The 23,423-nt window shown below is 42.2% G+C and overlaps 1 protein-coding gene across 9 annotated transcripts in view; it reads right to left on the reverse strand.

Annotated features, from left to right (window-relative positions):
• The window catches only part of asxl2 (ASXL transcriptional regulator 2), a 224,720-nt gene that overhangs the window by 34,772 nt on the left and 166,525 nt on the right, over positions 1–23,423 (reverse strand). For all 9 annotated transcript variants that reach the window (XM_069886552.1, XM_069886554.1, XM_069886561.1 and 6 more), the window contains 2 exons: positions 21,977–22,117; positions 946–1,109 (listed from right to left, as the gene is read on the reverse strand). In XM_069886552.1, the coding sequence (XP_069742653.1) occupies positions 946–1,109; positions 21,977–22,117 (305 nt within the window). The remainder of the gene's footprint in view (positions 1–945; positions 1,110–21,976; positions 22,118–23,423) is intronic.

Below are 23,423 nucleotides of genomic sequence, written 5' to 3' on the forward strand. Positions count from 1 at the left end.
ACACATTTCAATATGGTTCTGCACCATCTTCAAATCTCTACACCTCATCAATTATTTTGAATCACATACCTGACTTGCTTTGTTTCAGACAATTTCACATATTATCTCTCACTGTGAATGGTCATGCTTAATTAAGTTCTTGTATCCTTTTCCTCCACACCACTTTTTTTGCAACAGCCCAAATAAATTCCTAGTTTGATTCTTAGTTCCAAATAATGAAGGGTTCCCACTTACAGAGAGTAGTGAATGTTTGGAATTCTCTATCCAGGGAAGTGGTTGAGGCTGCTTCATTAGACATATTTAAAATTCGGTTAGATAAATTTTACATGATAGAGGAATTAGGGGATATGGGGAGAAGGCAGGTAGGTGGAGTTAGGTCATAAATTAGATCAACCATGATCTTATTGAATGGCGGAGCAGGCTCGATGGGCCATTTTTGGCCTACTCCTGTTCCTACTTCCTATGTTCTAAAACGTCATTTTTTTTCTTTCAAGGTTCTATTCGACATTCTGCACTTTCAGGGTTTGTTCAGACACAAAACAGTTTCTTTTGTAAGATAACTGAAATGATTTATCGTCTGTTCTAATCATTAATGCTCTACTTCTCAATGCATTACGACTCCTGGCTTTTTGCATTTGTCTTTTTGATAACCCCGCTGAAACATGGGAGTGCCAGTCGCCACAATAAGACTGTGGACAGGCATATTTGCATGTTTTACTTTGCTGTTTTGCTGCAGAGAATTAAAACATCTCATGAGATGGTTTGTTCTGTATTTCTGGAACAATTTACCCTGTCACTTTCAATTCACCACACTGCCTCTGGAAGTGATAACAGACTGTCAGTAGAATATCACGAGTTCTGTGATATTTCTGCTTCTTTTGGAACAAATCAGGGTGTAGCACTTGATGGGCAGAGAGCAGAGCTGTATTTCTGTAACACACAAACCTGTCTGTCCACTTCAGGAAGCAGGAGGAGCAGCTCCTGCTGGAGATCACCAGGGAAAACAGAAAATGTGTGCTTATTGATAAGCGCTCGCAGATTTGTATTCACAAGAATGGAATCTGGTGTTTCAACGTCAATGTCCATGGCTTTTGTTCTTTTCAGTTGTCCTAAAAAGTGAACAGAGGGACAATGTAGTTTCTCATTATAATTGGCTCAGAGGTATTTTGCACAATTTTAGGGTCATCAGATGTTATTACAAAATTAAGTAATTGATCCCATTTTACAAATTCTTTACACTTTGCAGCCTTATTTGCCATGATTTTACATTAATATTCATCAGCAGGATGCATGACAATTACTCTTATGGTTGCTTGTGAACCATGTTTACCATAGAAACATGCAATCTCAGAAGGCTACTCATAGATTTTTATGGCACAGAAACAGGCCCTTTGACCCCACTTCCCCATGGCGACCAAGTTGTCTACCCAATCTAGTCCAACTTGCCTATGTTTGGCCCACATTCCTCTAAGCCATTTGTCTCCACTTACCTGTCGAAATGCTGCACTTGTGTCCATCACTTCCTCTGGCATGTACCCACTATCTTGTGTGTGGAGAAAGATGCCCCTCAGGTCCTTTTTAAATTTTTCCCCATCACCTCTAACCTTCAAGTTTTAGATCCTCTTACTCCAGGAAAAAAAAACTGTCTTTTTATCTTATCTATGTCCCTCATGACTTTATAAACCTCTAAGATCTCTCCTCAGCCTCCTGTATTTCAGGAATAAAAATCCAAGCTTATCCAGTCTCTCAATTCAATTCAAGTCCACCAGTACCAGAAACATTACTACGAATACTTTCTGCACAACAATCTTTCCAATGGCTGGCTAACCAAATCTGTGCACCATAGTCCATGTGTAATCTCACCAATGTCTTGCACATGACAGCCCTGATCCTACCATGACAGATGAAGGTATATATGGAAAATGCAGTCTTCATCTCCCTGTCTACCCTTGTTACCATTATTACAGAATTATGTACCTGTACTGCTTAGTCTTTTGTTGAAAACATTCCCCAGAGTCCTACCATTCACTGTGCAAGCCCTGGCCTAGTTTAACTGACCTCAATGGAAAACCTTGCACTGTCCGAGTTAAATTTTATCTTTCGTTCCATGGCCCACTTTTCCAGTTTATCCAGCTCCTGTATTAATCTCAGATAGCCTTCTCCATTATCCTCTTCACTGCCAAGTTTGGTGTCATCCGCAAACGAAGTAACCATGCTTACGACACTGTCATCCAAATCGCTAATATAGACGACAGAAAGTGGACCCAGCACCAATCCCTGCGGCGCGTTACTGGTCATAGACTTCCAATCTGAATAACACCACCCTCCAACTCCTACCATCAAGGCAATTCTGTATCCAATTGGCCAGTGCACCCTGGATCCTGAGCCATGGAAACCATCTCGACCACTGCCCTCATCAATCTTCATGATCACCTTTACAAAAAACGACCAAGTTTGTGAGGCATGATTTCCCACGCACAAATTATGCTGATTGTTCCTAATTATCCCTTGTGAATTTACAAATGCAAGTAAATCCTTTCTTTTAGAATTCCTTCCAACCAGCCTGTAGTTCCCTGGCTTGTTCTTTTAGCCTTTCTGTAAAAAAAACATTAGCCACCCTCCAGCCTTCCAGCACCCCACCTTTGTCTCACAATGACATGAATATCTCTGCCATAATTTCTTCCCTAGCTTCCCACATTATTCAAGAATACACAAACAGGCTTCGGGATTTATCTGCCTTCATGCATTTTAAGTCCTTTCGGACCTCCTCATCTGCAAATGTGAACTCTCTACAGCACATCACAATTTATTTCCCTGAGATCCTACCCATGCTTTTGTCCACAGTAAATACAGATGGAAAATATTTGTTTAAGACCTCACCAATCTCCTATGGCTCAACACAAAGAACTTCATTGATCTTATTCTCTCCAGAATTACTCTTTCACTCTTAATATTCTCGTACAATCTCTTTGAATTCTCCGACATTTACCCTTCTTGTCTGCAGAGATCAATAAAGAATTACGCAGAATAATCCCATCTTCCAGCACTGGATCAATCAACCTGCAGGGCACAGCTCATCCACACTAGAATCATTTAGTAGAAAGGCAGGCCATTCAGTTCAATTCATCCATACTGAACAATGGGTACGTTGATACAATAAGCCCATTTCCCAGCAAATGGTCCAATTTTCTCTATGCATCAGTGATTCAACTTTTCATCTGGACACTTCTTAAGTTCTGTCAATGACCAAGCTTCAACTCTACAGCAGTGCATTACAGGAATGGTCCCTTCAGATCCCCTCTGAATCATTTCCTCGTACCCTCAACTCAGGTCTTCTGGTTTTGTCAACCCCTCAATTTGATACGCCTTAAATCATGTCCCCTCTCAAGTTCCTCTCTGCTGTATATAGAAGAGGCCTCGCTTTTTCAGTCTCTTCATAATTGAACTACTCCATCCCAGCAAAATCCTGGTCAATCTCCTCTGTATCCTCTCCAGCACCAGCAAATCCCATCTGTTCTTTGGTAACGTGATCTGTACACAGTACACAGCTGAGGTCCGACCAAGTTTTTCTAAAATTTTAGCATAACTTCCCAGTTCTGTATTCCATGCTCTGAATAATGAAGACCAGTATACAGTATGCCTTCCTAACCATGTTGTCCACATGCACTGCATACTGAAAGGCCTCTCTGTTCCTTCATACTATCCAAGATGCTAATATTCATAATGTGAGTCCAACCTTCATGAGTTCTCCCAACTTATTCAGCCTATTTCACCGAAACATCTGCAGCCTCAGGCTACCTTCAACTAACTCCATCAATCTTTATGTCATCCATGAAGTCACTGATCTATATCCAAATCATTCACGTGTATTCCGAACAGCAAGAGTTCCAGCACCACTCCTTGTGGAACACCACTAATCACAAGCATCCAAACATTAAAACAATCCTTCATCATTATCCCCTCTCCTATTGTCAAGGCAATTTAGGCTCCAGTTTGCCAACCTGTCCTGGATCCCGTGTGTCTTAGCATTTTGAACCAGTCGCCCAAGATGGGTCTTGTCAAAGGCTTTACCCAAGTCCTTTTTCCTTTTCCTTTATGCTCCTTTCAACCAGCTGGTGTCTATTTTATTCAGGCCTGGCAACTTACCCCTTTACAATGCCAACAAATTCCCACACATTTTATCGTCACAATGTAAAATGAGGGCAGGCATATTGGGAGATTTTCACTGTCTTAACAATGAAAGGACAAAATACCTCTCAGACTGACTGTGTATCATCCCTTCTCTCAGCGGCAACCAATATTGTCTCTCATACACAGACCACTTTATCTCCAGCCCTGCTTTGCTCGGTACTAGAAGCATAGCCAGACTCCCTCATGGTCAATTTTATTCTTTGTTTCCGCAGACTCTCATAAACCTCTGCCTTCCCTTTTCCGGTCTGGTTTGCTCAGCTTCCCATCCCCTCCCAAGTTCATTTAAACACCCAGTATACCTGCTGCCCTGTGGAGTTTGCACCAAACTTTGTCAGAACCAGATCTGATACCCCAGGATTCTCAAGCCCTTCCTTCTGCAGCATCACTCCGGCCAAGCAATCAATTCACAAGGCACTCCTATTTCTCCATTTACTGGCAAGTGGCATATGGAGTAATCCAGAGGTGACCATGTTTGCAATTCTGTTTCTTTGCTTCCTCAAAATCTGCCTTCAATATTTCATCTTTTTTTCTAACCTGTTATTGGTACTGATGTCGTTCATGGCTTCGAGCAGTTCAGCTGCTTTTGCCAGAATGTTATGATGTATTCGATTTGGTCAAGTCCTTGTTTCTCATGAGCCTCCATGATTTACAAACCTGGCTGACAAGATCCCCTCTTGAATCAGGTCTACAACTGCAGAGGGTCTGTTTGCTGCTTCAAAAGAAGCATAACTAATAGTGAGAATTGAAGCAACAAATCTGCAGAGACAGCTGCAGGAAACATAATGTGACGGCAGGTGACTTTAACTTTCCACACATTGACTGGGACTTCCATTCTATAATAGGACTGGATGGGTTAAAGTTTGTCAATTGTGTTCAGGAAAGTTTTCCAAATCAAAATAGATAGGTACTTTTAGAGACAGTGCAATACTCGATCTCCTATGAGGGAATGAGACCAGGAGACGATCGAAGTGTGTGTAGAGGAATACTTTGGGGCCAGTTATCATAATGCCATTAGTTTCGTCAATTATTGATAAAGATAGGTCTGGTCCTCAGGTTGAGATTCTAAATTGGGGAAAGGCCAATTTTGAGAAAATGAGAAAGGATGTGCTTGGTAAGTGGGAGACCTTCAAAAGTGAAATTTTGAGAGTACAAAGTTTATATGTTCCTGTCAGGATTAAAATCAAAATTAATAGAGAGAACCTTGTTGAGGGACACTGGGAATCTGGTTAACAAGAGAAAGGTGTACAGCGGGTATAGGTAACTAGGAGCAAATGAGGTACTTGAGTATAAAAATGAAGTAAAAAAAAAAAAGAAATTAGTAGGGCTAAAAGAAGATATAAGGTTCTTTTGGCAGACAAGGTGAGGGAAAACCTAAGGGCTTCAACAGATATATTGAGAGCAAAAGGATAGTAAGGGAAAAAATGGTCCTCATGAAGATCAGAGTGGTTGTCTACTTAAGGAGCCAAAAGAGATGGGGGAGATCTTGAATGGTTTATTTGCATCTGTATTTACTCAGGAAACCGGCATAGAGTCCATGGAAGTGAGGCAAACAAGCAGTGAGGTCATGGAACCTATACAGATTAAAGAGGAGGAGGTGCTTGCTGTCTTAAAGCAATTTAGGGTGGATAAAACTCCAGGGCCTGACAAGGTATTCCCTCGTATCTTGAAGGAGGGTTGTGTAGAAAATTGCAGGGGCCCTGGCAGATATATTTAATATGTCATAGGTGAAGTGCCAGAAGATTGGAGGGTAACCAGATCATTAGAGATGTCCTCCTTCAAACAATGTGGCTTCTCCTCTACCACCATCAACTCGACCCTCACCCACATATCATCTACTACCCACACATTTTTCCTTCACCCCCATGCACAAGGACAGGATTTCCCTTGTCCTCACCAACCACTGCAACAACCTCCACATCCAACATGTCTTCCTCCGCCATTTGTGCCACATGATCACATCACATGATCCCACCACCAAACACATATTTCTCTCTCCTCCTCTACTGCCTTCTGCAGGGACCAGTCCCTCTGTGACTCCCTCATCCACTTCTCCCTCCCCACCAATCATCCTCTTGGCACCTTCCCGTGACTGCAGGAGATGCTCCACTTGTACTCAAACCACCATTCAGGGACATAAACAGTCCTTCCAAGTGAAGCAACACCTCACATGAATCTGCAGAAGTTATCTACTGTATCCGGTGCTCCAGTTGTGGTCTCCTATACATCAGAGAGACTGGACACAGACTGGGTGATTGGTTCACTGAGCACCTCAGCTCTGTCTGCCGCAATAGCAGAGATCTCCCAGTGGCCACCCATGTCAATTTCCCACCACATTCCCTTGCTGACATGTCTCATGCACTCCCAGACTGAGACCACCCCCAAATTGGAGGAACAACATCTCATATTCTGTCTAAGTACCCTCCATGAAATGGCATTAAAATTGACTTCTGTGGTTTCCGTTGTAACTCCCCTGCCCCATCTTCCCCGTCTCTTTTCCTCTTGCTCTGTCTCTCTCTCTCTTTTCCCTTTGTCTCCTTTCACAGAGCCACAATCAATTCTCACCTTTCCTTTTATCATATCCAATTAACACCTTTTATATGTTGGTCTGTACTCCTTCCCTTCCATTTTTTGCCTTCCTTTCCCCAGTGTTTAATTCAGACGGCTGTCTATTTTCACTCACACCTTGAGGAAGGGCTACAGCTCAAACTGTTTGTCATATATTTTTATTTCCTATGGACGCTGCAAGACCAGCTGAGTTCCTCAAGCATTTCTGTGATTTGGCTAGCTCGTTGTTCTGTTGTTTAAAAAGGCTCTAAAAATAAATTGTAGGCCAGTGAGCTAGACGTTAATCATGGGTAACAGTGAAAGATGCTCCAAGAGTATTGGATAGTTGACATAGCTTTATGTGTGATTGGTTAAGTTCAACAAATCTTAAGAGTTTTTCGAGATGGTGAACAGGAAAGTTGATGAAGAAAAGGCCATGGATGTTGTCTACATGGACTTTAATAAGGTTCTGACAAGGTCCCATATGGGAGATTAGTTAGGAAGGTTTAGTTGCTCTGCGTTCATGGTGAGGTAGTGAATTGGATGAGAATAATTTTCTAGGTGAAGCCAGAGAGCGGTAGTAAATGATTGCCTCTGACTGGACACCTGTGACTAGTGTTGTGGCTCAAGGATCAGACCTTGATCCATTGTGGTTTGTCATCTATTTCAATGATCCAGATGACAATATGGTAAATGGAATTTCCCAAGTTTGCAGATGACACATATTTTGGAGGTGGAGTGGACAGCGAGGAAGGCTTTCAAAGCTTGCAGAAATATGTGGACCAGCTGAAAAAATGGATTTACAGATGGAATTTAATGCACCAAACGTGAGGTGTTGCACCTTGGAAGAACAAACCTAGGTTGGACGTGCACGGTAAAACAGAGGGATCTGAGAATACAGATACATAATTCCCTAAAAGTGACATCACAGTTAAGTAGAATGGTAAAAAGAGCTTTTGGCACATAGGCCTTCATCAATCAAAGTAGTGAGCATTGGAGGTGGGATGTTATGGTAAAGTTGTATGAAACACTGGTGTCGTGACAACTATCCTTGAAAATGCCTCTCGGAGACTAAGTTAGCTTTTAATTGTGACACGTTAGAATAAATTCATAGCGAAGTCCAGATGCATTTTTAAACTGTTTATTAATAAATTCAAAAGGGCTTGTAATGTGATGTGGTTGTTGTATGACATGTGATAATGATGGTGGTAATGTCCATGAAATGTGGTATTGTCTTTTGCATATGTTAACGGTCAACATAATATTGGAGCCCTACTCACCCCCCCTCATCTCTATCCTGCTATACCAGTCAATATGGGCTAATGACTCTCAAACTCCTGTGAAATCCATGCATGCACCAATAACAAGTGAATAGTGTGTGTGCACTGGAAGAAACAGAACACGTGCAGCCTCCAGACCCCGGGACACTGCCGACACCCGCAGCCAAACCAACAAGAATAAACACATCTTTGGCTCCAACAATATTAGCCCCTAATTATTATGTCCCAAATAATAATTTCACAATTATAAGTAACAATCAAACAGTATATTCCAATATTATGTAGACCTTCTTTCTTCATAAGGCCAGAGGTTACTTGCAAGTAGCCTTGAAAAAGAGTGATCTTTATCACCACTCTGGACCAATAAAGTCTGTAGACTGGGTAGTGGGGAAGGGGCATGGTCCAAAAAACAACATAATCAGTTTTGGGCTATCAAAGTTCCTCGGACTCCTGGAGAAGACAGATTGGGTCTGTTCAGAAAACCGGTTTTGGACTTGATCCGAGCATGACGTACAAGTCCCTTTTTGCCCAGAATGGTCTCAACAATATTTTAGTTAGCCAGGAGTTTCAAGGTGCTGTCTCCTGCTGTGGTTGCATCTGACGTTAGACCATTTCTGTCGTTCCTGCAGTTGGGGAAGATATTCTTTAATCCATCTTTTCTAGAACAAGTACGACTTATATGCTCATCGTAGATGGAGGCAAGCTCAGTATATGTCTTCCTTCTGAAAATGCCCTGGTGGCATCGATGGCATAGTCTTAAGGAGCAGAAGGTGGTTTGGGGCAAGTGCTTCAAGGTCATTTGGATCTGTAGAAGCTTCAGTGATTGGACAACTGTTGAGGATAGCCTCAGCTTCACATTAAGCTGTGTGGAGAACTTCCTAGTCAAGACTTTGCATATTTAGGATGGAATTGAGAACTTTTCACACTGAACTAATTAACCTTTCCCATACACCTCCATGGTGAATCAGCAGGGGGATGGAAAATCCAATTGATTCCTTTCTGGAGCAGTATATTATGGATTTGACCCTGATTCCAGCTTTTAATTGCCTCCCTCAACTTGTGCTGAGCTGCCACAAAATTGGTGCCATTGTCAGACTGTAGTTCTTTCACTTGACCACGTCTGGCTGTAAAACATCAAAGGGCATTGATGAAAGCATCTGTGTCGAGAGATGATGCCACTTTGATGTGAATTGCTCTTACAGCTAAACACGGGAAAATAACACCTCAATCCTTCACAACATTCCTTTCATGCTTCACACCAAAGGGTCCAAAATAATTGACTCCAGGATATGTGAAGGGAGTTCATCGGGAGAAACTCTGTCCAGGGACAAATCTTCCATCTGCTATTGTCCAGGAATAGCATTAATACGCTGACAAGCAACACATTTTGACACAATTTTTCTGATCGACACAGTGGCACCAGGAATCCAATTTTTGGTATAGTCTGAATAACAGATAGGTGCAACCACCATGACCCCCCTCTTCATGAAAATATTGAAGAATAAGATCAGAAAAATGTGAAAATCTTTGGCCAGTATGACAGGATGTTTAATCTCTTCTGGCACTGCTGCTCTGCTAAGTCACCCCACCCCCCAACTCTTAATACTGTAATGGATAAATATTGGGAGAATTCAGTAAGATTAGTGGGTTACATACATACACACATTTTAAAACAGATCTTATTTGAAAGACTGAAGAATTCATATTCAGTAACATTGCAGGATCTCTCGAGAATGTGATGCACATTTCACAAGTAGGTGCTAATTGAAATGATGGCATGAAATGAAAGACCATTGTTTGGAGGAGACAAACTGGCTGTGGGCTGTTAAAAAGTACTTACAGTGTGCTCACAGAAAGGTCACTTTCTGTTTATCGAACACAACAACTTGACCAAGAGAGAACTCCTGTGGTTTGCTGAAGAAGGTGGGGGGTTTTTGCAAGTGAGAGGGTCACATGGGCTTTTTGGCAGTATCAGTTGGAGAGAGAGGAGAGAAGACGAGCCCTCTCAGCTAGTGTGTGTGACACTAAAGGAGCTGAACAGTGCAAGCCAGGAAGAGCTGGAAGTTCCAGAGCAGTGGATGGCTGGAAGTGCTATCTGTCTGATGTTTCTCTTGGAATAAGTGGAACAGAAAGGAACTCTGTGATAGCTTGAAAGAAAGAGGTTATTATCTGTAGAACCCTGATGGGGCAAGTTTCATCAGCGAGTCATTGAGATGTCTAATGGTGGTACCTCAGTTGTGGAAATCCTGGGACAACAAATCTCTCTCTGCAAACCCTACATGAACCTTCCTGAGTGGTAAACATTTACCTTTCGAGCACCAAAGCCTGGTGAACTTTATGCATGTTAAATTCTGTGCACAGTATAAGAATTGCCTACATCCAGAGAACTTTGAAGAGAAGTGAGATTGAACTGTGAACCAAAGAATTTTTCTTAAATTTACATTACATTACATACATGTGCGCTTAGAATTAGAAGGGGGTTAATTTGGGTTAGTTAAGTTTAGAGATAAGTTAAAGTTTGATTCTGTTTTCGTGTTTAAAGATAATTAAAAGTAACTTTTATTTTAAAAACTACTTGTCTTGGTGAATATCTATTCCTGCTGGGTTTTGGGGTCCTTTGGGCTCGTAACAATGCATCATTTTCCAGAATGAGTTTATGAATGCGGCTAGTCCTTTTTACATTCATTCCCTTTCTCAGGCTTGAGATTTCATCTGGAAATCTCTTCTTCTGTCAAAAGCAGATTATTTCCATTTCAGCATTAGCCAGTTCTTCAACTCTGAGGCCATTGTTTTCCTGAACCTCAAGATTTCCTGTCTCCTTTTGTGGCAGATCTCTTTGATGGATGATATCTGGATGAAGCGGAGCAAGGACACCATTTGCTTGTTTCCTCTTTCTGCTACGATGCAGAAGCAGTCCTTTAGGTCTGAGCATCCATGCTGCTGCCCTTTTCAAACGAGTCCAGAATGAGAAGCAATGGACTAAGTGGGTTACTGGATCCACTTTTTCAGACATTATCTGAGCAGCATTTATAGCTACGCTCCTGATTTCAGAGTCCTCTGATGAGATTTCTTCCAAACCATCAGGACTTTGAAGCCACTCTTCCTGAGGTCGAAGAAGAAACTGAGGCCAGACACCCATATTTCTTTCTTCAGAAAAGATTTGACGTTCAAACTTCTGCATGTCTGCTGGACTGTTCACTGTGTTAACATAACACTGTAGTGCATGTGAGACTGTAAATTTCAGCTCATCTGTTGGTCAGGAAAAATCAGAACCTTGTGGTTTTATTGTTGATGTATTTGAGCACTGAGGTAATATCAGTCTAAAATATGGAGTATGCTAGTTTCATCTGTAGCTCTTTTCTCCACACGGTGTCCATTCTGCTCGCCATGGTGGCAGCAGTCAACTCCATTGGATAGATAGTAGCTGGCTTTAATGGAGCCACTCTTGCTGTTCCTATTACAAACCCACAATGTGCCTGACCATGGTTATTATGCAGGAACAGGCAACTAAGAGTTCCATAAATCAGCAAAATGATGCAGTTGAGCAGATGTCACCATTCCAAAGCTTGTGGGTTTGAAGCATCTGTCAACCTTAAAGTCTTCCGGCTTATGAAGATCCTGAATCCAACACATCCATTCCTGCACAATGGGAGTCTGGTATCATATCATCCCAACCAATTCCTTTTCCAACACAAATCTTGCAGGATCTTCTTGGCAGTCAGGACTACTGGTGCCGATATTCCAAAGGGGTTATGTATCGAACCTTTCTTGTGAGAGGTTGGTCTTTCGAGATTATTTTGAGCTCAAAACCATCCAACTGAACACACCATTGTACACTTAACACCCTCTCCACAGGAAGGGTGCCATAGTCTAAATCCAGATTCTTTTGGTCTCTCGGTTTCAGGTATGGCAGCCAATACATGACAACTCTTACTTTTCTACTTGCTAAGTAGAAAACTTCTCTTGAAACAAATTGCTCTTTGCTCATGATAAAGACCTATTGCATCATCTTCTGAGGCTGCTGAAGTGAGGCAGTCATCCACATAGATGTTGTTCATGATGGTGCTGACAACCTGAAGGCGGAACATTGTTCTCAGCACACTTCCTAAGGGCAAAGTTCGCACAACTTGGAAATGAGATTGCTGCAAATAAATGCACTGTTATTCTGCATTCCACCATGTTCTGACTGTACTCTCCACCAGAGGAACCGTAACAAGTCACCGTCTTTATTTGGTACTTTCACCTGGTGATGACAACAGGTTCTTTATGGAATCTAACCATGACTCCTAATAATGTTCTGGTTCAGTCTGGCCCCTGTAAGAGCTGAAAATTTAGTGAAACTCCCAAAAATGTTATTTCACAGTCAATCACCACTTGAAGTTTTTTTCTTTTGTGATGCCAAACCCCATGGTGTGGTCGACACCATTTTCTGCCATCACTACATTCCAAGACTCCATCTGGTACTTTCTCTGTATATCCTTTGGATATCATGTCAGACATGAAGTTGGTGTCGTCCGAATGAAAGGAAGAATCCCTCTAGAATCTTCTCTTTAGGCTCAGCAACACTTCTATTGTCAGGCACGCACATCTCTCTTTCCTTTAAAGTTAATCCAATGCAATAATGGCCATCAGCTAGCCTGACAGATTTTGAGACTAAATCCAAGAACTGCCTGTCTTCCCTTGAAGGTTCTTGGTCATCAGTGAGGCCCTCAGGTAAGTCAGTCCTGAACTGCTGTTCCCACAGCTCTTCAAGTTTCACAACTGATATCCTGTTGACACCTGTCACTGAACTGCTCCTAATGGTCCATTAATCGTCCAACCAATCATGGTTTTGACAGCTTAAGTTCTGTCTCCCACACTCCATATTACATCTAGAGGTTCCAGAGCCTTTGGTACATCTGAACCAATCAGCAACTCTATGTCAGAGCCAATTTCTGGTGGATTAACATTCCTCAGATGAGATCACAATCTATATAGTTTTGGTGTGGGATGTTTTCTTTGTGCACAAGCATGGTCTTCTGAATGTATATGCCCGGGAGATCGCAAAAATCACTGCTGTCCAGTCCAGCGACCTAAAACAATATCAACGACCTTCCTTTGACTCATAGTTCTAAATAGAATACTTGTAGTGATATGTTTCCTCCATTGTATATAGTTATTGTTGGTTATTGTATGTATGGAGCTGGCCCGCCCACTGATGACTCATACCCTATGACTCCTCCCATCCGGGCCAACAAGGTTGGCCGAGTTTTGGTGGGTTACTGATAGTGCACTACCATACTTGACCTTCTTTCCTGAAGATTATGCTTCTTCATTAGTCCCACTGTGCAAAATGATGTAATGCTACCTGGTCAAGAAATGCATGTATCCACTGTTGCATTCCCCTTTCTGACCTTGACCTGTACAGGCATTATTGAGAGTTTGCAGTCATCTTCCCTGTACCCAGTAAGACCACTTGTCTAAACAGAGGATACAGCACTGTTTTCAGATGCTTTATTTATTTCCACTTGCTTCTTTTCCATTTCCTTCTTTCTTCAGTGGATATGCAGCTTTTTGGGATGCTTTAAAGCGTAATTTGCAGCTGAGTCGCTTCCTGCAGCTTTTGCGGATGTGTCCTTTACACAGACAGTCAAAACATACTCCATTCTCCTTTGGGAAAGTGATTTTCTCCATATATACCTTCTTTTCCAACTGTGGACACATCTCCAGACCATGGCCACCTCCACAGAACAGACAGCTCCTCACAGCGGACAAACTCTCCTTTTCTTTAGTCACTTTATCATTGTCCTTATCTGCAACTGTCACCATGGTGGCAAAGATACTTCCCTTCACTTTGGATGAGGCTGTGACTTGGAGCTCCTTACATCCTTGCTCACTGTTGGGAGTGTCTTTAACATCTCCAAATACTGGGCCTGTTACATTCTCCACTTCCCTTTCAAGGAAATCCACCATCTCCTTAAAGGTAGCTTTTTGATCGTGTTTTTCCTGGAAATCACAGGCCACAGTTCTCCACATATCCCTCAGCCGGTCAGCCAATTTCCTCATGATAACTGGCATATTAGCAGGCATGTCAAGCTTATGCATTTAATTGATATCTTCCATGGCATTACAACATCCTCTTAGAAAGAGGTTGTATACTTCTGGAACTTTTGCGTCATCCAGTTTTATTGACAACCATGAAAGAGCCTTATCCATATAAGCTGTAGCAATTTTATGCTCAGTGCTTCTGTTGAAAAGACTTAGCCTTTCTGAATCCTCTGTTCACGTAGGCAACTCCTTACGTTCCCTTGGCTGTCCTCTTGTGTACTGTTCCAGATAAGAGACAATCTCTGGGGTTTTGTTCTTGCTTTCAATACTGCGTTCAAAGGATTTAATGAATGTTTGGTAGTGAAGTGGGCCACCATCAAAAACTTGAATCTCCTTCTTGGGCATGGAAGAGAGACACTGTAGCTGGATTAATGATGCAGAGATTTCATTTTGCCTTTCCATGACTGAGAATATGTTGCTTTGTTCACTGTTGCTTGTAGCAGGTAGTGTTAATGGCGATGTCTCATGTGAATGTTCACCCAGATTTCTGATGGCTGACTGGCATGTCAAGGAAACTGTGGTGAAAGATTGATTTTGAGCTACAATTCTCTCTGCGGTTATTATTATTATTCTTGGTGTTTGTGGATTGTTAACACCGTGCTTTGGGAGGATTTGTCCATATGTTTGCATGTCTTGTAACTGTGTTTTCTTTTCTTGTTGTCCTTTTTCAAAATATGACTCTAGACCAGCAGACACTTCAGATAAGTTACCTCGAACACCAGATCCCTTTGCAGCTCCTAGTACCTCCACTTTGGCCACAGAAACAGCAATATTTGCTTCCAGCTCCAGCTGCTCCTTTTTCTCCTCAGCTGCTCCTCCTGCTTTTCCAAAGCTTGTGCCTTAAGCAATTTTTGTTGTACAACAAGAGTTGACATTTCAGCCTCAGCCTTTATACGTGCAGATGAAGTACTAGATTCTGGATCTTAATCCAGAAGAACTTCGTTTGCTTCTCCTGATTCCAACATTTGACACAATGTCACCTGGTTGTATTTCATCCTGCATGTCAAATGTTGCCTTAATATTTGACTCTTTTCCAGTTTTAATTGCACATCCTTTGCATTTTCATCATCTTTACCACCATTTTGTGATACACCTTCAGCCAATTCCAAGTTGCTGACTTTAAATTCAGTTGGTCTTCTGCAGCGATTTTACAAAATCTTCATGCCCATCAACCAAAACCACCACTTCTTCTATTGCCTGTTTTAGCCTCGCAATGAGAACGCTTTTGACACCACTTATATTTAGGTTTCGCCACTTCAGTTCTGATTTGAGATCTACGACCTGCAAGGTTGTGATACATCGTGCCTCAGCGGTGACACCGGCAGGAGCGGCAGTGGCCATTTTACGCATCTCCCTCCAACCGTCCATCAAGTTCAAGCACCAACCACACACCACACATGCCCAAGATCAACAGTCCCCAATGGAAAAGTTGCAGCACATCAAAACTGTGTTCAAACCCGCAACAAATATACAGAAGGAATCCACAAACATAAGCATACCACTTCTGATGGTTGTAATGCGCTGCTGTCAATGAGCGAGTTTCCACTGCAGCAGCAGTCAATAATATTGTTGTGATTCTCACCAAATTACTCTACCAGCGGGTTAGAAGCCCTGGACCCCTCTGTGGCCAATGCTCAGACCGACGGAGGCCAATTACAGTCAGCAGCCTGCAGCCAGCATTTCCAACATGGCTGCCATATTGTTTTCAGTATTGCTCCAAACCGAAGGGAGACAGTACAAATGTTTCGACAACATCCATTCAATTAAAAACTCTGATATACATGAAGTTTTGCCATAGATGCAGCTATTTTTTGTTGATTACAATGTAGCGACTTTACTTTGGCTTGGCTTCGCGGACGAAGAGTAATGGAGGGGTAATGTCCACGTCAGCTGCAGGCTCGTTTGTGGCTGACAAGTCCGATGCGGGACAGGCAGACACGGTTGCAGCGGTTGCAAGGGAAAATTGGTTGGTTGGGATTGGGTGTTGGGTTTTTCCACCTTTGTCTTTTGTCAGTGAGGTGGGCTCTGCGGTCTTCTTCAAAAGAGGTTGTTGCCCGCCAAGATGAACGGTTTGAGGCAATATCAGCCCACTGGCGGTGGTCAATGTGGCAGGCACCAAGAGATTTCTTTAGGCAGTCCTTGTACCTCTTCTTTGGTGCACCTCTGTCTCGGTGGCCAGTGGAGAGCTCGCCATATAACATGATCTTGGGAAGGCGATGGTCCTCCATTCTGGAGACGTGACCTACCCAGCGCAGTTGGATCTTCAGCAGCGTGGATTCGATGCTGTCGGCCTCTGCCATCTCGAGTACTTCAATGTTGATGATGAAGTCGCTCCAATGAATGTTGAGGATGGAGCGGAGATAACACTGGTGGAAGCGTTCTAGGAGCCGTAGGTGATGCCAGTAGAGGACTCAAGATTTGGAGCCGAACAGGAGTGTGGGTATGACAACGGCTCTGTATACGCTAATCTTTGTGAGGTTTTTCAATTGGTTGTTTTTCCAGACTCTTTTGTGTAGTCTTCCAAAGGCGCTATTTGTCTTGGCGAGTCTGTTGTCTATCTCGTTGTCGATCCTTGCATCCGATGAAATGGTGCAGCCGAGATAGGTAAACTGGTTGACCGTTTTGAGTTTTGTGTGCCTGGGAGATGTGGGGGGGGGGGGGGGGGGGGTGCGCTGGTAGTCATGGTGGGGAGCTGGCTGATGGAGGACCTCAGTTTTATTCAGGCTGACTTCTAGGCCAAACATTTTGGCAGTTTCCGCAAAACAGAACGTCAAGCGCTGAAGAGCAGGCTCTGAATGGGCAACTAAAGTGTCATCGTCTACAAAGAGTAGTTCATGGACAAGTTGCTCTTGTGTCTTGGTGTGAGCTTGCAGGCGCCTCAGATTGAAGAGAATGCCATCCGTGCAGTATCGGATGTAAACAGCGTCTTCATTGTTGAGGTCTTTCATGGCTTGTTTCAGCATCATGCTGAAAAAGATTGAAAAGAGGGTTGGTGCGAGAACGCAGCCTTGCTTCAGAGAGCTCATTGCTGTATCTGACCCGACCTTGTTGGTTTTCGTGCAGTTGGATAACCATGTTGAGGAACTCTGGGGGGCATCCATGGCGCTCTAGTATGCCAAAGCCCTTTCCTACTCACGGTGTCAAAGGCTTTGGTGAGGTCAACAAAGGTGATGTAGAGTCCTTTGTTTTGTTCTCTGCACTTTTCTTGGAGCTGTCTGAGGGCAAAGACCATGTCAGTGGTTCCTCTGTTTGCGCGAAAGCCGCACTGTGATTCTGGGAGAACATTTTCGGCAACACGAGGTATTATTCTATTTAGGAGAATCCTAGCAAAGATTTTGCCTGCAATGGAGAGCAGCGTGATTCCCCTGTAGTTTGAGCAGTCTGATTTCTCGCCTTTGTTTTTGTACAGGGTGATGATGATGGCATCACGAAGGTCCTGAGGCAGCTTTCCTTGGTCCCAGCAGAGCATGAAAAACTCATGCAGTTTGGCATGCAGAGTTTTGCCGCCAGCCTTCCAGACCTCTGGGGGGGATTCCATTCATACCTGCTGCTTTGCCACTTTTCAGTTGTTCAATTGCCTTATAGGTCTCTTCCCGGGTGTGGACCTCATCCAGCTCTAGCCTTAGGGGCTGTTGAGGGAGCTGGAGCAGGGCGGATTCTTGGACTGAGCGGTTGGCACTGAAAAGAGATTGGAAGTGTTCTGACCATCGGTTGAGGATGGAGATCTTGTCGCTGAGGAGGACTTTGCCATCTGAGCTGCGTAGCGAGCTTCGGACTTGGGGTGAGGAGCCGTACAAAGCCTTTAGAGCCTCGTAAAAACCCCTGAAGTCACCAATGTCCACGCTGAGCTGGGTTCGTTGACATTGTGTCAAATGTGTAGCGACTACTATCCATGAAAAGGCTGCTCGGAGGCTAAGTTGGCTCTTAACTGTAACACGTTATAACAAATCTTAGTGAAGTCTAGAAGCATTTTTACAGAAACATAGTTGTACGAAACATGATTATGACTGTAGTAACGTCCATCATATGTGATAATGGTCAACAGAAAATATCGGAGCCCTATTCATCCTTCTCATCTCGATCCTGCCATGCCAGTTGGTGCACGACAACAACTTTCAAACCACCATGAAACCCCTGTGCATGCGCCAACCATCAAAGTGAAAAACGTGTGCACACCGGAAGAAATAGAATGCGCGGACTCTCTGGACCCCAGGACGCCACCGACTCCCATAGCCAAACCAACAAGAATAAACAATACACCTTTGGCTCCTACAACTGGTGAGGCTCAATTTGGACTATTCAGTCTTGTTTTCCTCACAATGAAAGGAAGGCTATCAACATTGAAAGAGTGCAGAGGAGGTTTGTGTGGATGTTGTAGGGACAAAGAACTGAGTTACCGGGAAAGGTTAAATCGGTCAGGGCTTTATTCCTTGGAGCATAGATCTGAAAATTTGATATAGGTATACAAAATTATAATGGGTATAAATAGAGTAAATTCAAGCAGTCTTTTTCCACTGAGGTTCAGAGAGATTAAAAACTGGAGGACCTGGGTGAAGGGTGAAAAGGGAATTGCTTAAAGGGAATATTTGGGGGAACTTTATGCAGAGTGGTGAGAATGTGCAACAAGCTTCCAGCTGAAGTGCTGAATGTGAGCTCAATTTTGATATGCAAGAAAAATTTGGACAGGTACATGGATGGGAGGGGTATGGAGGGATGTTGCAGGATGGTGGGACGAGACAAAATAAAGTTTAGCTCAAAACTGATGTGCTGAAGGGCCTGTTTCTGTGCTGTAATAATCTAAGATTCTACTAAAGATTGTTGCCTGGACTTTTCTCTTGCCTCATTCACCTAGGGTGGTTTGGTCTCCACCAGCCTGAACTCCTCAGTGAACTACTCGCACCACCCTTCCTCCAATTAGGTTTCAAAACAAAATAATGGCTAGATAGCTTGTGAGGCAGTCACCTATTCCCACTTGTGGAAACTTGCTCAGGACCCTGGCTGGTGTCAGCTGTTGGCTCAACCTCCAAGAGCCAGAGCTTGAACTCCTCCAGCAGATGGCATTCCATAGACCTCATCATGCTGCCTTTTGCTTACATAAACACACTCACAGCAATGCTGCAATTCATTTTGTCAATAATTTGATGTTTTAAATATTAAACTGCATGGCTATCCTTACATACCTGAAGCTCACTCTCCACAGATACTGAAAGCAGTGAAAAAAGTATGCCACATCCAAGTTCCATTGCAGTACAAATGCTATTAACAGATAATAACTGACCCTGCAATTATTGTTGCCCGACGTACTACAGTGCACTATAAATAGCATGTTTTGTAATGTGACTGATTGCAAAACTGTCAAATGCAAATAATGACTGAACAACTCCGAGTGTACCAAATTTCTGTTCAGAAACGCAGAACTCCAGAACATTAATATTCAATTAAAAATTTCCACATAGCTCCAGGATAACCAACAACCTCCCCACAATTCCCCTATGGGTTTCAGAAACAATGCTGCAATGCACAGCAAACAATCAGCGGAAATAATTTGGGTCAATATAACATTTTTAAGAGGGTATCCAGAAAATTGTTCACCTAAACTTCACGCATACTCATGTGCAATGTCCAACAACTTAACGTTGAATTTTCTATATGGCAGTAGGAGTCTTTGAAAATCACATCGGATTGTTTTTGATCATTGCTCACCTTTTCATTCCTTTACATTCTGTGTGAAATTTACAACCCATTCAGGCAACCTAAGTGGAGCTAGTGAATACAGTACTTCAGACAAGAAGATAAGTAATTTAAAATTATTTATCTTCTTACTTCAACTTAAATTATTCTTTGTTCAGATCATTCAACAGTAAATTGCATATATGAATGATGTTTAATTTCATTTCATATTTCAGAACATTGGAGGCCATTCAGCCCGTTGAATCCATGCTGACTCTCAAAGCAATCCCATTCCCTCACTTCTTTCCCTGCACCTATTATTTTATTGATGCCCCCTCCCCCCAATTCTTGTGCTATCCAGATACAAAGTGGCTAATTAACTTAACAACCCACACTTCCTTGAGACATGGGAGGAATGTGTGTGTGTGTGTGTGTGTGTGTGTGTGTGTGGGGGGGGGGGAGAGAACTCGCCCAATCACAAGGAGAATGTGAAAACTTCCCACATATTGTATTTGAGATCAGGATCGAATGCAGGTTGCAGAAGCTATTCCACCATGATGCCCATGTTGTCCATGCCACAGAATAATTTATTCTACCATAAATATTCAGTCAATAGTTGGTTGCTCTCCCTCAATTTTGTACCCAATTTTTTTCTGGAGGGAGCTCAGTCTTTTGTTTAGCAAAAAGTAAGCGTGAACTCTTCTGTGGAACAAATAATATGCCTTTCTTGTGTTTATATTACATTTGATGCAAAAATGATCCTTTAAGTGTTTTATCAAGGCACAATTCAACAAACTAGATGCCAATTCAAAAAAATTGAGAATGACAAAATGCTTGGTGTGAATGATAGATTTTATGGTGCTTCTTCAACAAGAATCTAGGAATCAATTCTCACTCTTCCATACACCTGCACAAAATGTTTCATCTAGGGAGCCATACACCAAGGAATCCAAGCTTTGGAGGAGCCTGGGAATTCATTCAAGATTTTCTTGGAAAAATATGAGGAAAGCATTCCTATTATTTTTCCAATGTTGCAAACATCCAGGATTATGAGGAAAATTAATTCCCACAGCAGCAACTTTAAAATTTTCGATACAGAGTTGGACAGCATGGAAACAGGCCCTTTGACCCAAATTGTCCTCATCATCCATGTTACCCTTGCAATGACCTAATAATTTATGCACAGTTTTTCTTTTATAAGTCTGAAATAATTTTCAATGGAAGTTTGTAGAAAATATGAGTAAAAAACTGCAGGAGGAACTCAGTGGGTCAGACAGCATTTCAAATTTATGAAATATTGTACGGACATCACAACAGTTACACTGGACTCAGAGCAACTAACACTAATTTCTCTCCACATTCACTAAATTCCTTTTCCTGTAGATTGAGGCTAACAAGAGAAAATGGCTGGAATTCAACATCATCAGAGATGTTTATGGCGTAAGTGAACATCAATAGTTCACAGCAAGAGGCAATCTTTTCTGAAGATAGGTTGAATGTTTGAAATGGCTCACTATTTCTCTCATTATAATTTTCAAGGACTTAGCTCTGATAACAAAGTATTTCAGAACTGGTGTTCCTCCATAGAAACTGCCCAGGTGAAAGAAAAGCTTTATTGTGAAGCATTCCATTCCAATTTTTAAAAAAGATATTACTGAGGATGAACAATTGTACACATTATAAAGCTAGAACAATGTTTCAATATCCTAAAAGGTTACAGACACTAACAATTTGCTGCCAATTTTATACAAACAACAATTTAAGAGCTGCTTTTTAAAATGGTGAGAACTGTTATAAGTCATTGTTGAGCATACATGAATGAGAAAGGATATTTCAGTGACCATTTTCCTTCTCCAAGAAAATAAATCATGATTCTCTCTCTCAAATATTTCAGTCAAATCAACACCAAATGTTGGAGAATCAAGTCTGAATATCTCACTAAATGTGTTGAAGACTTTACTGTGAAGATTCTGCACCGTGGTTCTTTGCCACAGGAGTGCATTGATCAGAAGGATGAAGTCAATGCCCAGCCCTTTTCACTACACTGATGGTGTGCTCCTGCTGGCAGTAGTAACTGCAGTTCTTTTATAACCTCAAACCCGTCAACTCCAATAAATGTTTTTCTGTTTTCCTCCCATTAATGTTTCCTAGTTTTACAGAACTAAACATTGCACACAGTATATAGAAAGATATTTTGAACTCACTTGCATTGAGCCTCTCAGATCTCTGAGAGGGCTTCCTGGCCAGTCCTGACATAGCTTGTTCCATTTTACCAGATGCTGATGAACTGGAGGTTGAATTCTGAGGATTTGTTGAACACCTGTCCGATGGCTTCATTTCCCATCCTGTGGCGATAAGTGATATTCTGCTTTTAGATGAAAATGTTTTATGCCCAAAATTTAGTTTGTGTAAGACAGTGTGTTGGTGCGAGAGAGAGAGAGAGAGAGAGAGAGAGAGAGAGAGAGAGAGAGAGAGAGAGAGAGAGAGAGAGCGAGCAGGGGGGAGGGTGCGCCCGGGGGGTGGAGGGGGGGCAGGGTGCATGTGGGAGAGAGGGTGTGAGAGAGAGGGTGTGTGGGAATGAGAGCGAGCGAGTATCTATCTCTTTAAATATTCAAAGCCACTCTGTTCTCAAGACCAAAGAAACCTCATACTCATTTCATATCATTAAAATGGTTTAACATCAAGCTTTTTACAGTCCCTTTGAATTAGGGATTTATTTTTTGCTCAAATTACTTTTTATGTCATTGGATTTGAAATTCTTTTGCATGGTGCACACTTTGACAACACTTGCATGTTTGTGACCTGCAACTGTTACAAACCAGTTATTCTTAAGCAGGCCCTAACTCAGGAGCTGCTCCTTTGCTCCCATGTTAAGAAGGGCTACATTTATTTCCTGTCGGTGTTCAATGTGTTCATTTTTATGCAGCAGGTTTTCTGAGAATTCTGCTCATGTCCATTTCATTCCTCCTTGTGTTGATCAATCACTTTTGGACTCTTGTTCATGCCACCACTTCCCCACCCCCTCACCCATTCTCCCCTGTTCCAATCAATTTTCTGACCACAAATCCCTCAAACAAGTCTCCAACATTGAGCTGTTCAATAGGATCTGATGTTTCTAAATGCCTTGAATCAAGTTTGCATCAGTATCTGAGATTTTTACAATGAGAAAGCCTTTGTGAGTGCTTATTTGTCAAAGTCCTTTTCCATAACATACAACACCTTTAAATTCAGCTTCTTGAAAGCCTTCATACAGCATTTTAACACAATTTATGATGCAGACAAATTACTGGGCTGTTATATTTTTCTGCAAACCTAAATAGGTCATATGCATTAAATGGTAGGCTATTGAGATGTGCAGAGAAACAAAGGGATTTAGTAGGAGTTGTGGTAAATAGTACCCTCAAGGCTGATACTCAGGTAGATGGTGTGGTGAAGAAGGCATTTGGAATGTTGGCCTTCATAAATCGGAGTTTTGAATTCAAGAGTAGGGAGGTTATGATGAAATTGTACAAGGCATTGGTGAGGCCAAATTTGGAGTACTGTGTACAGTTTTGGTCACCAAATTATAGGAAAGATATAAACAAAATAGAGAGAGGGCAGAGAAGGTTCACGAGAATGATGACAGGATTTCAATGTTTGAGTTACAGGGAA

Source organism: Narcine bancroftii, chromosome 6 (genome assembly GCF_036971445.1).
Source record: "Narcine bancroftii isolate sNarBan1 chromosome 6, sNarBan1.hap1, whole genome shotgun sequence".
NCBI classification, from domain to species: Eukaryota; Metazoa; Chordata; class Chondrichthyes; order Torpediniformes; family Narcinidae; genus Narcine; species Narcine bancroftii.